Source organism: Malaclemys terrapin, chromosome 10, assembly GCF_027887155.1.
Source record: "Malaclemys terrapin pileata isolate rMalTer1 chromosome 10, rMalTer1.hap1, whole genome shotgun sequence".
In the NCBI taxonomy this organism is placed as follows: domain Eukaryota; kingdom Metazoa; phylum Chordata; order Testudines; family Emydidae; genus Malaclemys; species Malaclemys terrapin.
This window is the reverse complement of record NC_071514.1, coordinates 19619657-19634847: the sequence shown is the minus strand read 5'-3', so window position 1 is coordinate 19634847 and position 15191 is coordinate 19619657. Positions and strand designations below refer to the sequence as shown.

Sequence of the window (15191 nt, the reverse complement as noted above, 5' to 3'; positions counted from 1 at the left end):
TATAATGAAATTGCCATTAGTAGACAAAGAAATTACTTCCCTAAATTTAATTAAACAGAAAAGTAGAGTCAGCTTGGGTATTTAACGTTCCCTGTCAAAGATTTCCAGCTCAACTGTGTAGACCCAGGAAGTTCAAATAAGACGTTTGACTACTTATCTGAACCAAACTTCTAAAACTTTTGGGATTTTCCCAACATTACTGAAAACTCTCCATTCATTTATGTGTGAATATACCCCTTCCTGTGCAGGGTTTCAATGCTGAATATGCATTATACTCACAGCATACTGAAATTTTTCATTATGTTCAGGATCATTGGCTTTCACTCTCCGCTCCTCCTCTGAAAAAAAGAAAAAAAAAAAAACATAGTAGTTTAGGAGACCAAACAGAGCTAAGAACAAAAGTCTAAGAGATCAGTATATAAACAACACTTTGTTTACTTTTAGGAGCATTGAATGCAGCAAAAAAATTCTCTATTAAAGTCCCAATATAGTTCAACTTTTAAAAACCTAATCTTCAGACACTTTAGATAGCTCAATATTAAAGAGAGAGATTTTTTATTTTGCAGTTTCCAGGAATTACTGTTTCAAATTTAATCTCAGATCTCTCCAGGCCTGCAGTGCTACAAACCAAAATGTGCAGCCAAGTAATTTTAATTTCACAAAATCCAATAATCCTCTCACAGAGAAAGTGACAGTGCATTCTGCTGTCACGTAAAAGCATATGTTTAATACGCCACATTAGTATTCTCATGCTTGACTAAAGAGGCAAAATGCACTGGTGAGATTATGGGCTAAATTATGTCTCTTCCTTAAGGAGTTCACTTAACAGAAGCACAGGAAGCCCCTCTCCCAACACAGGAGGCAACCATAAAATGGCTTTCTGATTATCTGACTGCAAGGGGTGGAGAGTAATATTATATACACACCCCAGAAGGGGTCATGTCTAAGTAACTAGGAACATCACCAGTGCATTCTTCCCTGTCCACTGGCTATGACCAGAAGAGCAGTGAAGGATGTCAGGGAGAGAGGAAGAGATTTTAAGGAGTATATTTTATTTTTAAGATGTATAACAAGTTAGTGCTGAGCATGTTTCCCCCTGCAGTGCAGAGACAATATGACAGATTGTACTCTACTCTACCAGATTAATTTTATAACCACATGCTAATTTATTGAACAGACCATTATTCAAATGATAATAGATAAAAGATATAATAGTTTAAATGTAAGCAAATTATTTCACTCCTGTTAGAACAAGTTCAGTATATAATACCTATTCTCTAGATGTCAGATAGTTAATGGTTTCACCCTATGTATTTCCACTGAAAACTCCAGGAAATAGAGGTTTGTGTAATTATTATAATTTTCCATCTACAGTAGAGTCTTCAATATACATATCAGTCCAACGGTTGGATAAACTCATATTCACTAGATTTCATATTCGATGATAGATAATTATGATTTGTTTCCTGATACTTTCTACCTTTATTATTTGTATTACTAACACCCCCATAGTTCATCAGGAGGATTGAAACCTTTAGATGCACCACACAAACCTCTGCCACTTGATCTAATGGCATAACCTATAGCAGTCATAGGTTGTCATCTTCTATGTGGACCAGCCCTAGAGGGCAATGAGGCACAAACTATGCTCATGGGTTTCACAGATATCGGAGGACAGCAGTGGGATAGTGAGACACAGGAATCTTGGGTTCCACCCCAGGCTCTGGAGGAAAGTGTGCTCTAGTTGGCAGATTCTTCTGCCCATTCTCAGTGGGGAGGTCACTGAGCACTGGAGAGACAAACTCCCTGGTCTCAGTTCTAGTGCCTAGCCCCACCTTGGCCTGGAGCAGCTGGAGGCAGCAATAATAGAGGAAGTCCAGCTTTATCCCTTTTTCCCTGAGCAGGAGCATGCTCAGTCACTCTGTGGGAATTATGCATGCACAATCCAGCCAGAGGTAGAAGCCGTGAGGGGATGAAGCATGCTCAGTTGCTCTGGGAGGATGGCACACACAGTCTGTTCAGCACTAGGAGTTGTGAGAGGCTCAAGCACATTCAGTGAGGATGGACTCTTCAGAGATTTAAGCTGTTGAAATCAAAGAAGTCTCTCTAATCACATGCAAAATACAATCTTTCAAAACCTTACAGTTTAGCCAAATTTGAGCAGATTTTTAACAGCAATGGCACAAAGGCCACTCCATGCCAAATTTTAAGTCTCAGCTTCAAAACATTTAAAAGAAAATACTAGGATTTTTTTAACATGGGCAAAACAATGTGTCTTTCCTTAACCACTTCCTCACAAACAGCTCAACTATTTTGGCTGATATATGTCACAACTGAACACTAGCAAATACATAGCTGGAATCAATCTGACTCATCTGTGTGTTAGTATTGTTAAAAACAGGTATAAGAATTATGAGAACATGCTTAGTGTTTAGACTTTATTGGATGCTTGTGAATTGCTGCATGCATTAATCTCACACATAACATCAGTATCCCATATTCTAAGGTAATATTTGAGCAGTTGTATTGTAAGCTTCTGTGACTATCAGACAGGAGACACACATTAATTAGTGTGAACTGCTGATCTGTAACAGAAGGGGTTACATCGACATCCCAACAGAAAGGTCCATCGACATCAGGTGGACTATTGTGGGATGTTAAAGAGTACAAAGGATTTAGGGTTAGCCCTAAAGGACATCTAAAGCTTGCTTATTAAAGAAGCTTCTATTACCTTTTGAAACTTAAGGTTGTAACTGATCTGTGTATATATATATATACATATATATATATATACACATATATATATATGTTTACTGCTTTAACCTTGTAAATAAGTCTCTTATTTTCTTTTCCTATTTGTGTCAGGGTGCTAAGCAGTCTGTCACTCCAGCTCCAATTAAGGGAGGTGAATTGGAGCTCGGAATACCACCTGGCCCTGATTGGGGAAGCTTAAACAGCTGCTGCCTCATCAGGCTGAGGCTGGATGAGAGCCCCAGGGAAAGGAAGCCAGGGCGGAGCTGGAAAGAGGAAAGCTGCAGTAGAGGAAAGGCAGTGAGGGAAAGCAGAAAGAGATAGCTTGCCCCCTCTCTCCTGCCAGTGGACTGAAGAAGGGGACTACGTGTATGGTGGAAAGGTGGTGGGAGAACAGCCTGTAAATAAAAGCACCAGGTGGGTGGGTACTGCACCAAAAGGTCTCTATGTGACTTTCTCAGCCCAGCGGGGGCAGGAGCCAGGAAGGCCCTGCAGGGATGCTGCTACACTATTTAATAAATCTTCATATATTTTATTATAGGACAGGCTACAAGCATTGCCTTTAGTGTGAGATCTAAGGTGCAATTGACCTGGGTTAAGTGACTGGTCCTTTGGGACTGGGAGTAACCTGAATATTGCTAAAAGAACAGGAGTACTTGTGGCACCTTAGAGACTAACAAATTTATTAGAGCATAAGCTTTCGTGGGATACTGCCTACTTCTTCGGATGCATATAGAGTGGAACATATATTGAGGAGATATATATACACACATACAGAGAGCATGAACAGGTGGGAGTTGTCTTACCAACTCTGAGAGGCCAATTAAGTAAGAGAAAAAAAATTTTTTTGAAGTGATAATCAAGCTAGCCCAGTACCTGAATACTGCTGTGATTCTATCACAAAGGTAGACTCACTGGCTGGTGAGACTGATCAGAATACTCAAGGGGACTGTCTGTGACTCCATGTTAGGGCTGTTATAGTGTCTGAGGAGTTTACACTGGATAACTGGTTGGCAAAATCTAAGTATAGAACTCACAGCCCATTTGAGGTTTGTGTCCTGCTTCGGACACTCACCAACAGCATTACAGATATGCTACATTTAAAAAAAAAATAACAAAGTTCTGTCATATTGGACAGATGCTTCTTTGTACTGTTGATAATCTGACTCAAATGATTTCATCTCCCACAGGATGCCCACAACAGCCAATTAACTTCTTCTGGTCACAACTGGTTTATCATTAACAGAAGTGTTTCGAGCTCAATACATTTCTTTAATCAGCACAGACACTTCTAAAAAAAAACATGCCAAGACCTGTATATAAGAGAAAAGTAACCTCAGCTCTAAAAGGAAACAAAAAAATGTAGATTAACACACTTTAATCCAATAACAAAGCAAATATATGGGTACAATCTGAAGAAAGTCGAAACTGTCTAAACTTAATTACTAAACCAAGATCAAACTGAATAGTCCTAACCCTTAGCCAATGTATTTTAAAGTCAGATAAAACAAGACTTCCTCCACGAGAGAAACTAATTAATAATGTATCAATAAAAAAATTAAACCTCTGAGGGATATACTTCCACAGCCCATACAATAGAAGTAGTATTAAGCTTCCCTGTGCACTAAAACGGGGAACAGTAGAACCTCAGAGTTATGAACACCTTAAAAATGGAGGTCATTCATTAACTCTGAAATGTTCGTTGTGACAGGCTGGATCACAGAACCCCCTTGGGAGCTGCGACCTAATGTGCAAAGACTACCCCTGCTTCTGTTTTCCTTGCCAGCTCAGGACTCCAGCACCCTGTCTTGCTGAGCCAGACACTTCCGTCTGCTCCAACACAGACCCAGGGTCTGAATCACTTGTCCCAAAGCTGCAAGTTTACCTGAAAACAGCTCACAGAAGTGTGCTTGTCTTTAGCACGTAAATGCCCAACTCTCAATGAGGTCTAAACCCAGATAAATCCGTTTTACCCTGCATAAAGCTTATGCAGGGCAAACACATAAATTGTTCACCCTCTATAACACTGATAGAGAGATATGCACAGTTGTTTGCTCCCCCAGGTATTAATACATACTCTGAGTAAATTACTAAATAAAAAGTGATCTTATTAAATACAGACAGTAGGATTTAAGTGGTTCCAAGTAGTAACAGACAGAACAAAGTAAGTCACCAAGTGAAATAAAATAAAATGCGCAAATCTATGTCTAATCAAACTAAATACAGATAAGTTCCTCACCAGTTCCAGAATGTTCCCTTTTACAGGCTAATCTCCTTTTAGCCTGGGTCCAGCAATCACTCACACCCCCTGTAGTTACTGTCGTTTGTTCTAGTTCCCTTCGAGTATCCTGGGGGGGGGGGTTGTGGAGAGGCTCCTTCCTTAGCTAGCTCAAGACCAAAATGGAGGGGTCTCCCACTGGTTTAAATAGACTCTCTCTTGTGGGTGGAGACCCCCCTCCTCCCTCCTATGCAAAGTCCAGCTCCAAGATGGAGTTCTGGAGTCACCTGGGCAAGTCACATGTCCCTGCATGACTCAGTCTTTACAGGCCGAAGCCATTGTTCACATGGTATCTTGCATGTCTCCAGGAAGACTTCTTATGTGGATTGGAGCATTCCAAGATGCATTGTTCTCCAAGTGTTTCCTGATCAGGTACTTAACCTGGCGAATTCCTTCCTAAAGAAGATTTCAGAGTAGCAGCCGTGTTAGTCTGTATCCGCAAAAAGAACAGAGTACTTGTGGCACCTTAGAGACTAACAAATTTATTAGAGCATAAGCTTTCGTGGGCTACTGCCCACTTCTTCGGATTCTTCTTCTTATGCATCCGAAGAAGTGGGCAGTAGCCCACGAAAGCTTATGCTCTAATAAATTTGTTAGTCTCTAAGGTGCCACAAGTACGCTGTTCTTTTTCCTAAAGAAGCTGACCAAATGCCTCCCAAAGCTTACTTAGAAACCAAGCAAGCATACAGCCCAAGTAGAAAACCTCAAGTAGAAAATGATATATATGTACAAATAGGATGAATAGATATAGTAGACCATAACCTTTACGGAGATATATTACATAGCACAGGCAGCACAAAACATATTCCAGTTATGTCATACATACATTTAGAAGCATCCCCCACCCCATAAAGCCTTATGGGGTACACTGTCACATTCGTAACTCTGAACAAAACATTATGGTTGTTCTTTCAAAAGTTTACAGCTGAACATTGACTTAATACAGCTTTGAAACTTTACTATGCAGAAGAAAAATGCTGCTTTTAATCATCTTACTTTAAATGAAACAAGCACAGAAAACAGTTTCCTTACCATGTCAAATCTTTTTTTTAAAACTTTCCCTTTATTTTTTTAATAGTTTACATTTAACATAGCACTGTACTTGCTTTTCTTTTTGTCTCTGCTGCTGCCTGATTGCGTACTTCCCGTTCCAAATGAGGTCTGTGGTTGACCTGTCAGTTCATAACTCTGGTGTTCGTAACTCTGAGGTTCTACTGTATACCTATTAGTTCAGTCAGAGTTTTCAGTTAGAAAAATGACATTTCTACATCCTGAACGTCTCTGCAGGCTGCAGATCTTTGCTAGTCTGGGGATATTAATTTGTATAATATGCAGGAAAAAAAAACCTATCTAGCTGAGGATAGGTCAATTTAAAATGCAAAAAGACACAGCACACTTCACCATTACACTTCAGACAGAACAAAAACATTTTGGTCTTTGTTTTACATCCTACTAATTCCCGTAGGCTCCTTCGAAAGTCCTAGCCTAAATCTTTGAGTTCTTATTCTACATTTTGCATGACAAGAAATAAATAAACAGAACGCAGGACAAAAAATATAATGCAATTATATATTTGAATAAATAGGACCAAGCCAACCACTATAAAAATAACAAAGAAACATGCAGTAATTAATGATACCTGTCTTCCATCTGTGTGAAAAATCATTTCTACCTTATACTTTATTCTTGCTATGAAGAGTTATAAATCCTCTTCAGGACAGCAACATCTGGAGACATTTTCCAGACATTTCCTTAGATATAGTCATACTTTCAAAGATATTTGTATTTCTGTGATTCATCCAAAACATGTATCTTGAGTGAGCTAGTTATTCAACACAACATCCCAGGGGGCTTTCAGTGTTGAAAACAGATACTACTGCATATCCAAACGACAACAAACAAGCAATCATTCCTGTGTCCAAGCTATCTTTAAAAAAAGTGCACCAGTCTCTCCACAAAACAAACAAGACGTTGGCATTTCAAGGTTTTGAAAGCCATCACTGAAAACTTTGGTGCAATACATTAGCAATGAATTTAGCAAAACTGTTTTCAACATTTGCCTGTTTAAGTGATGCCCAACTGTTTACTGGCTTTTCATTAAAAGGGTAAGAGATTGACTTTCGCAGTTGCTGGAAAGCAATGTTTGATTTTTATCCACCCTCAGAAATTCTAGGATTTTAAATAAATAAATAAATAAATAAAAACAGATTTTTTAAAATTTAAATTGGATTTTTTTGATAAAATGCTTTTTGAGGAAAAAACCTAAGTTTTAATTAAGATACATTATAGCTCAAAGATATCTCATCATGAAATAGGGATTATAAATTCTAATTCTGTAGTATTAAATTCTAATTCTGTAGTATGAGACAATATATTCATGTAATGTTTAAGAAAAGTTTTGTAAATGAGTTCCAATAATTCATGGATTAGGGACCCAATCTTATGGGGTTCCAGGGGCTACTGTATAGAGTATTTAGGTTAATCTTTCCATCTACCCAATGGGATTCAGTGCTCAGTCTAAAAGATACTATCGGAGATGCTTAGTTTTGCAGTTCTCAAAATGTGGATTTGTGCCTCCAGAGATAACATGCTTGTTAATAGCAAAAATGTTTTTAAATAAATAATATATACAGGTGAGAAATAACAGATCTCAACCCTATTGTCCCTCTGCAAATTTGTGTACAGAGTCCATCCCTTACCTCTCTCTAAAAGTGCAAAGTTTCAAAAAGTTCAATGAATAGAACAGTGTTTCCCAAACTTGGGATACTGCTTGAGTTAGGGTTACCATATTTCAGCAAGCAAAAAAGAGGACGGGAGGAGCCCTGCCCTAGCCCCGCCCCTGCCCCTCCCACTTCCCGCCCCCCCCAGAACCCCCAACCCTCCCCCCGTTCCTTGTCCCCTGACTGCCCCCTCCTGGGACCCCTGCCCCTAACTGCCCCCCAGGACTCCACTCCCTATCTAAGCCTCCCTGCCTCTTGTCCCCTGACTGCCCCAACCCTTATCCACACCCCCACCCCCAGACAGACCCCTGGGACTCCCACGCCCCATCCAACCACTCCCCACCCCCTGACAGCCCCCCCCAGAACTCCCAACCCATCTAAACCTCTCTGCTCCCTGTCCCCTGACTGCTCCGATCCCTCTCCCCACTCCTGCCCCCTGACAGCCCCCCCCCAGAACTCCCAGCTCCCCACCCCCCTGCTCCTTGTCCCCTGACTGCCCCTTCCTGGGACCCCTGCTCCTAACTGCCCTCCAGAACCCCACCCCTAAGCCTCCCTGTTCCTTGTCCCCTAACTGCCCCCTCCTAAGACCCCCCCCCAACTGCCCCCCAGGACCCTACCCCCTACCTGTACCCTGACTGCCCAAAACTTTCTCCACCCCCCCCAAAAGCCCCCCCCCCCCGTTTCTTGACTGCCCCCTCCAGAACCTTCCTGCCCCCGGTCCCCCTTACCCTGCTGCTCAGAACAGGGTGTTGGGCTCTGTGCGAGCCGAGCCGGACACGTGGCTGCGCTCCCCAGCACAACAAAACCCGGTCCCTGGCCCTGCACAGTGCTGCCGGACCGGGTTGCAGGAGAGGCCAACTCAGAATGCAGGGCGGCTCCGGCTCCTCTACAGCTGCTCAGGAGTCCAGCCCGGGATTTTTCTGCAGCCCTCCCAGCCGCTCGCTCTGCCGGGGGAGGGGGAAATCCCGGACATTGTGAGTGCTTTACAAATTCCCCCCGGACGCTATTTTTAGCGCGAAAAGGAGGACATGTCCGGGTAAATCCGGACGAATGGTAACCCTACTTGAGTAGGGAAAGCCCCTGGCGCGCCAGGCCGGTTTGTTTACCTGCCCAGTCCACAGGTTCGGCCGATTACAGCTCCCACTGGCCGCGGTTCGCTGCTCCAGGCCAATGGGGGCTGCTGGAAACGGCGGCCAGTATGTCCCTCGGCCTGCACCGCTTCCAGCAGCTCCCATTAGCCTGGAGCAGCAAACCACGGCCAGTGGGAGCCATAATCGGCCGAACCTGTGGATGGGGCAGGTAAACAAACAGGCCCAGCCCACCAGGGGTTTTCCCTACACAAGCAGCGTCCCAAGTTTGGGAAACGCTGGAATAGAAGATTGTTGGGGGTGGAATAGATCTGGACAAGGAGAAGAAGTCTGGAGATAAATGTGAAGAGGGAGGGACAGGGAGTAGAAACAAAAGTGAAACTGTTTGAGCAGCATATTCCAGAAGTCTTGAGGTCTTTCTGAGTGTGGCCTTCATTGATTTGAGATCTACCATACCATTCTCTCACTAGAAGGGAAAACCTATAATGGCAGCAGGCCGTAAAAGAAACCCAGTTTGGGAATATTTTAATGAAGTTCCTCTACCTGTGGGTAAGACAGACATGTGTGCAAAATGCAAACCGTGCAACACAGAAATTTAAGGCCTTTTTGCCCGAATGAAACAACATCATGAGAAGTGTTCCTTCTCAGGAGGAAGCTGCGTTGAAGATGATGAAAGGAACATGTCTGAACATGCAGGATCTTCAGGTTGGTAAACGTTTTTTATTTCATACTTCTTTATCAAGGACTGCCTGTCTTCCTCCTGGACTATTCTTGAATTCTCATGTTTGAGCAAAAAATATAGTTGTTACTCTATGGTACTATCGTTTTAGATGCAGTTGTGATAAAAAGTAAATAGCTGAAATAGGCAGATCTTCCTTTTACAATTTCACCTTTAAAGTAGTACTGCATGTCAGTGACTGCAGTGAGCAATACTAAATGAGCAGTATGGTAATAGTAATTAAATAACTGCATTGACTGAGGGCTTGGCTATCCTTGCAAGTTAGGGCGCCCGGGGCTGATTTAATACGCTCTAACTCCTGAGGTGTCCACACTGGCATGCACCTGGACTCCATGGCTTGAGGGCCCCTGGTAATCCACCTCCACGAGAAGCATAGAGCTTGCTGCGCCCTGGCTGAAACGCCTGGATGCCAGTGTGGATGACGTTTTGCATTACTGCACTGTGACTGGCCTTCAGAAATGTCTCAATCCCTTGAAGTCAAGTGGCCCCTCTGGTCATTGTTTTGAACTCGGCTGCAGGCATGCGGATATCTCCTTTCAAAGCTCCGTTTCTGACAGCCGGCATGCTTATCTACTCCGGGACACAAAGCAAACCATTACTGTGGAATTCTTCTGCTGTAGAGGCAGGCATATGTGCTTGTGTGTGAGAGAGAGGTGGGGGGGGTTGATATGGGGGTTTCCTCCTGCTGCTGTCTGAACTTACAAGACAACATGCTGACACATACTCTGCCCCCCAAAACCCACTCTCTTCCCCCCCCATACACACAACACACTCCCTGTCACATTCCACCCCCTCATTTGAAAAGCACACTGCAGCCACTTGCACACTGGGATAGCTACCACAATGCATTGCTCTCTATGGCGTTGCAAGAGCTGCTAATGTGGCCATGCCACTGCGCTTGCAGCTGACAGTGTAAACACACGGCAGCGCTTTCCCTGCTGTGGTCTCCGAAGGCTGGTTTAACTCACAGCGCTCTACATCTGCAAGTGTAGCCATAGCCTTATTTTGTTTAGGAGAATCCATCCTCCACATACAGGATTCTGAAAACTATCCATCTTCAAGATCACCATCATTTTCTATAGTTTCAGAATTATATGCCAGTGATAGTGTTTCAGTCACATCATGTATATCACATAGCCACAGTATATCACTTGTAGCAAAAAGAAAAAAAAAATCTCCATCATCCAGTAACAACCATAGATATGCTTGTGATAAGAACCAGCAGAATACAAAAAGAGGTAATTGATTAAAAAATTGTCTGGTTTATGCCACAAACTCTCCTTTCTGTACGATTTAGAACCCACACTTCATTAACATGGCTCAGTCATTAAGACCAGAATACAGTCCACCCAACAGAACAGATGTCACAGGCAAATTTCTGGATAAAGTGTATGAAAGAGAAATTGAGCAGTGTGCAAAAGGTTTAGAGGGTGAAATTGTTAACCTGAGACTTTATGGGTGGAGCAATATCCACAATGATCCTGTTGTATGTGCTTGTGTGACAACAGAAGAAGGGAATGTCTTCCTTACAGAAACAATTGATACATCAGGAAATGCACACACAGCAGAATACTTATAAGAAGTAGCAGTAAAAAGTATAAAAAAATGTGGGGAAAAATTCAAAGGTCTAGTACACAGCTTGGTCACAGAAAATGCTGCAAATGTATCCAAGGTGAGAACAAATTATTTAGAAGAGAGTCCCAAGCTAATAACATACGGTTGCACTGCTCATTTGATGCACCTCCTAGCCAAAGACTTCAGTATTCCAGAAATAAAGGCTAATGTTGTTGAAATTGCAACATTACTTCTGTAACAACCACTTTGCAGCAGCTGCTCTGAAAAAAGTGGGAGGAACCAAGCTAAATCTCCCACAAGATGTGCAATGAAACTCAGTAGTGGACTATTTTGAGCACTATATCAAGAACTGGCCTAATCTGGTGACAGTTTGTGAACAAAATTGTGAAAAAATAGACAGCACTGTCACAGCCAAAGTTATCAACATTGGGCTTAAGAGAAATGTTGAACACATGCTGAGTACCCTAAAGCCTATTTCTGTAGCCTTGAACAAAATGCAGGGAAATAGCTGTTTTATTGCTGAGATCTCCAGCACATTTTCTTGCAGATATTCTCAATACTCGGTACCAGGGTCAAACCTTAACTGCTGAAGAAAAGGAGCTGGCTATGACATGGACATCCCGCAATCATCCCTCCATAATGCCAACTATAATAAACTTCAGAGCTAAGGGTGAACCATTCAAGAAATGTAGGTTTGCTGATGATATTTTAAAGAAAATTACACCAGGGAACTGGTGGAAAATCACTTAAGCACTTGGATTCAGAGACTGTTGAAGTGATAATCTCACTTTTAACAGCAGTAGCTTCTTCTGCCAGTGTAGAAAGAATATTTTCTATCTTTGGACTAATTCATTCCAAATTGAGAAATTGTTTGGGATCTGAAAAAGCAGGAAAGCTTGTTTTTCTTTTCCAGATTATGAACAAACAAGAAAATGAAGGTGAAGACAACTGAGTTAGCTGCAGAAGCCAATATTTTAAGTTTCTCATGTTGATCTGGCTGACATAGTTGATTTAATTTTTGTTGGTTTTTTTTTAATATTTCATTTAACTATTTTAGTTAAAAACAATTTTAACAAAAACAAACCTGATTTTAAAAAACTTGAACTAAATTCAAAAATTCATATGCTTGTTTTGTTAAAATATTATATGTTTGCTGTTGAAGAAAAAAATCCAAAATACATAACGTTGTTGTTTTAGTTAAATAAAACAATTTAAATGTCTCTCTGGTGATGTTCTCCTTCTAATACAGCATGGCAAGAAAATCCTCCAAATATTAATGATTAACCTGTTGAATTGGAGATAGTTCACCTCCCAGTGACTTCATAAATATCTGCTTCAATTACCTTTGGTAAATGAAATAACCAACAATCATTCATTTTTTGATATAGCTATAAAACTAATCTGAAAAGTTTTCAAAATAAATCACTTAAAAAATGTATAGTGTGTGCCTTCTAAAAATGAAACCTATATCTCTGAGTTGTAAAGAATATGTATTAAGGTTATAACAACCAACAAGAATGCACTTTTATGTAGAAATCCATGATTAAATCGAGTCTTCCTGACTAGTGATTTAAATCAAATCCACTCTGGAATCTCTCCTTAGGATTTGAGCCTAAGTGTACATTGAGCAGAGGTTTCAAGGAAGCTACAGCAGCCCCTTTACCAACTTGCCTACAGGCAATACTAAGACACTTCACATGCTTTTGTACACACAAAGTCGAACTTAGATATTTGGGATGTTAGGAAAAAATTAGATCCAAAGTTTAGGGGCGGTTGATTTGATTTGGCTCATTGTAAGGATAGGAGAAAGTTGCAAATCTGGATCTAGGTTCAAATTCTAAACCCTTATCTATGCAAATCTTTCATTGTGGTTTAACACTTTCTAATGAAAACTAGGAAACTCACAATTTCCAAGAACTAAGGCCAAATTTTTCAAACCTGTTCTCCTCAAGTTAGGCTTCTAAATTAAAAGGGAACTGACTTTGAGATGCTGTTAACTTCTGTGGAAGATATAGGTCAGGGATAGGCAACCTATGGCACATGTGCCAAAGGTGGCACGTGAGCTGATTTTCAGAGGTACTCACACTGCCCGGGTCCTGGCCACTGGTCTGGGGGGGCTCTGCATTTTAATTTAATTTTAAATGAAGCTTCTTAAACATTTTTAAAATCTTATTTACTTTACATACAACAATAGTTTAGTTATATATTATAGACTTATAGAAAGAGACCTTCTAAAAATATTAAAATGTATTACTGGCACACGAAACCTTAAATTAGAATGAATAAATGAAGACTTAGCACAGCATTCTGAAAAATTGCCGACCCCTGATATAGATGCTCAGAACTTCTAACAAATCAGGACACACACACACGGGGGGCGGGGGGGGGGAGGGAGGCATAAGGAGAAAGAAACACAACCTAGCTATGGGTTTAGGTGCCTAAAAGTTTGAAAAGTTCAGCCTGTGCCTATGTGTATTGCATATCACTTGTTTTACCAGGCTTTCATGCCTTTACCACTGCTTTAGAAATGCAAGTTTTTAAAAGCACAAAATGAAGGAAAATTAATTATTCTGATGACTCTATCTGCATGTTAAAGTAACAAAGATCAGTAAGGAACGAAAATAAATGACATTCAAATTGATATTAATTATTTATTGTGTAAAATGCCATGAGGTATAAAATTATGTATTATATTTTTAATTGACAAAACAATTTAAAATTTTGCTCCAGAACCACAAAGTTTTAAATACCAGATGTAGTGGCCAATTTTCACAATTTTATCACAATTCTTGCAATATTCTTTTCTTAAAGCCCTAGATCTGGAGTCATGCGATTATGTGAAAACATCAGCATTCTTTTTTTTTTTTTTTTTTTTTTTTTAAGCTACATTTCTGGCACCTCTGGATGCACAAGAACCAGAAGGAAATGAAGAGAACCCAGCTATTTTTTTTTAATTTAAATTTAATTTTAAAAATGCTATGATTTACACTCAATGTCATCTTTTTGAACATTCAGGATGGATGATACCATAGCTGCCCCATAACACAGAAGGATTCTAGTTTGCCATTAATGAGAAGCAGTAGCACAGGAATATAGAAGAAGAACACAGTAGACAGCCAGACAGCTAGCAAAACAACACAATGAGAAAGCCAAACACAACAGGTAGATGTTCATGGTGATGAGAGACTGAAGATTTAAGCAAGGTTCTTTTATTTTAAACAATGCACTGTATTCTGTAACACAACTGGCATGGACCATTTCAAAGTTTTTAGACACTGAATGCGTAGAAGGGGTGTAGCCATGCACACACTCAAGGCTCTATAACCACAGAAGAGGATTAGTACCATAAACAATAGTTATCAGATTATGAAGTGCAAGTCAGGCCAAAAATCCAAGCAGAGAAGAGTCAGAACCAAAATGTCCGATTAAACACCCATAAATTTCTATTAAATTTTGCAACTGATCACTAATTTTTTGGGGGGGAGGGAGTCAAAATACAGATCCATATCTGATCCAAGTGCTCTCATTTCAAAAATCTTGAATGGACATTAACATTACTATCCTCTACCTATATGGTAATGATCATGATTTACATCTCTATGATGCCTTTCATTCAAAAGAATCCAAAAATTGCTTCCCAAACTGAAATCATTTCCACTCACCTTTGTGAAATACAGGTAGTTTTGCTATAGGCATGACTGGCATAGGACTTGTTTCCAACTACATAATCCCTTTGTTGCAGGCTCCACCCCAACAACGATGCACAGCAGTGTTCTCTGAAATGCCAGCAGTTGAAAAAAGGTTGTACCATATATGTGGTGCAACACTATGTGGCTGTTTTGCATCACATTCCTAAAGAAGTCAATTAAACAGCAGGCAAGCAGTTAAAGCAGAATTTTTGAATTTTCCCTTTAATAATTTGTTTGGTAGATAATCTTCCAGCCAGCAGTATATATTTTTGAAATTGCATCAAAAGATTTTTTTTTTTTTAGAAAAACCTAATTTAGCACAGTTTTTGAGTAAATATGTGTAAGGTCACC

At 40.5% G+C, this 15191-nt stretch overlaps 1 protein-coding gene across 1 annotated transcript in view; it reads right to left on the bottom strand.

The window, feature by feature from the left end:
• ATP8B4 (ATPase phospholipid transporting 8B4 (putative)) overlaps positions 1 to 14882 on the bottom strand; it is a 170594-nt gene extending 155712 nt beyond the window's left edge. Inside the window, 2 exon segments of the mRNA XM_054043060.1 lie at positions 280 to 338; positions 14814 to 14882. Of these exon segments, the coding sequence (XP_053899035.1) occupies positions 280 to 338; positions 14814 to 14856 (102 nt within the window). The 5' untranslated portion in view covers positions 14857 to 14882.
• Between the last annotated feature and the right edge of the window lie 309 nt (positions 14883 to 15191).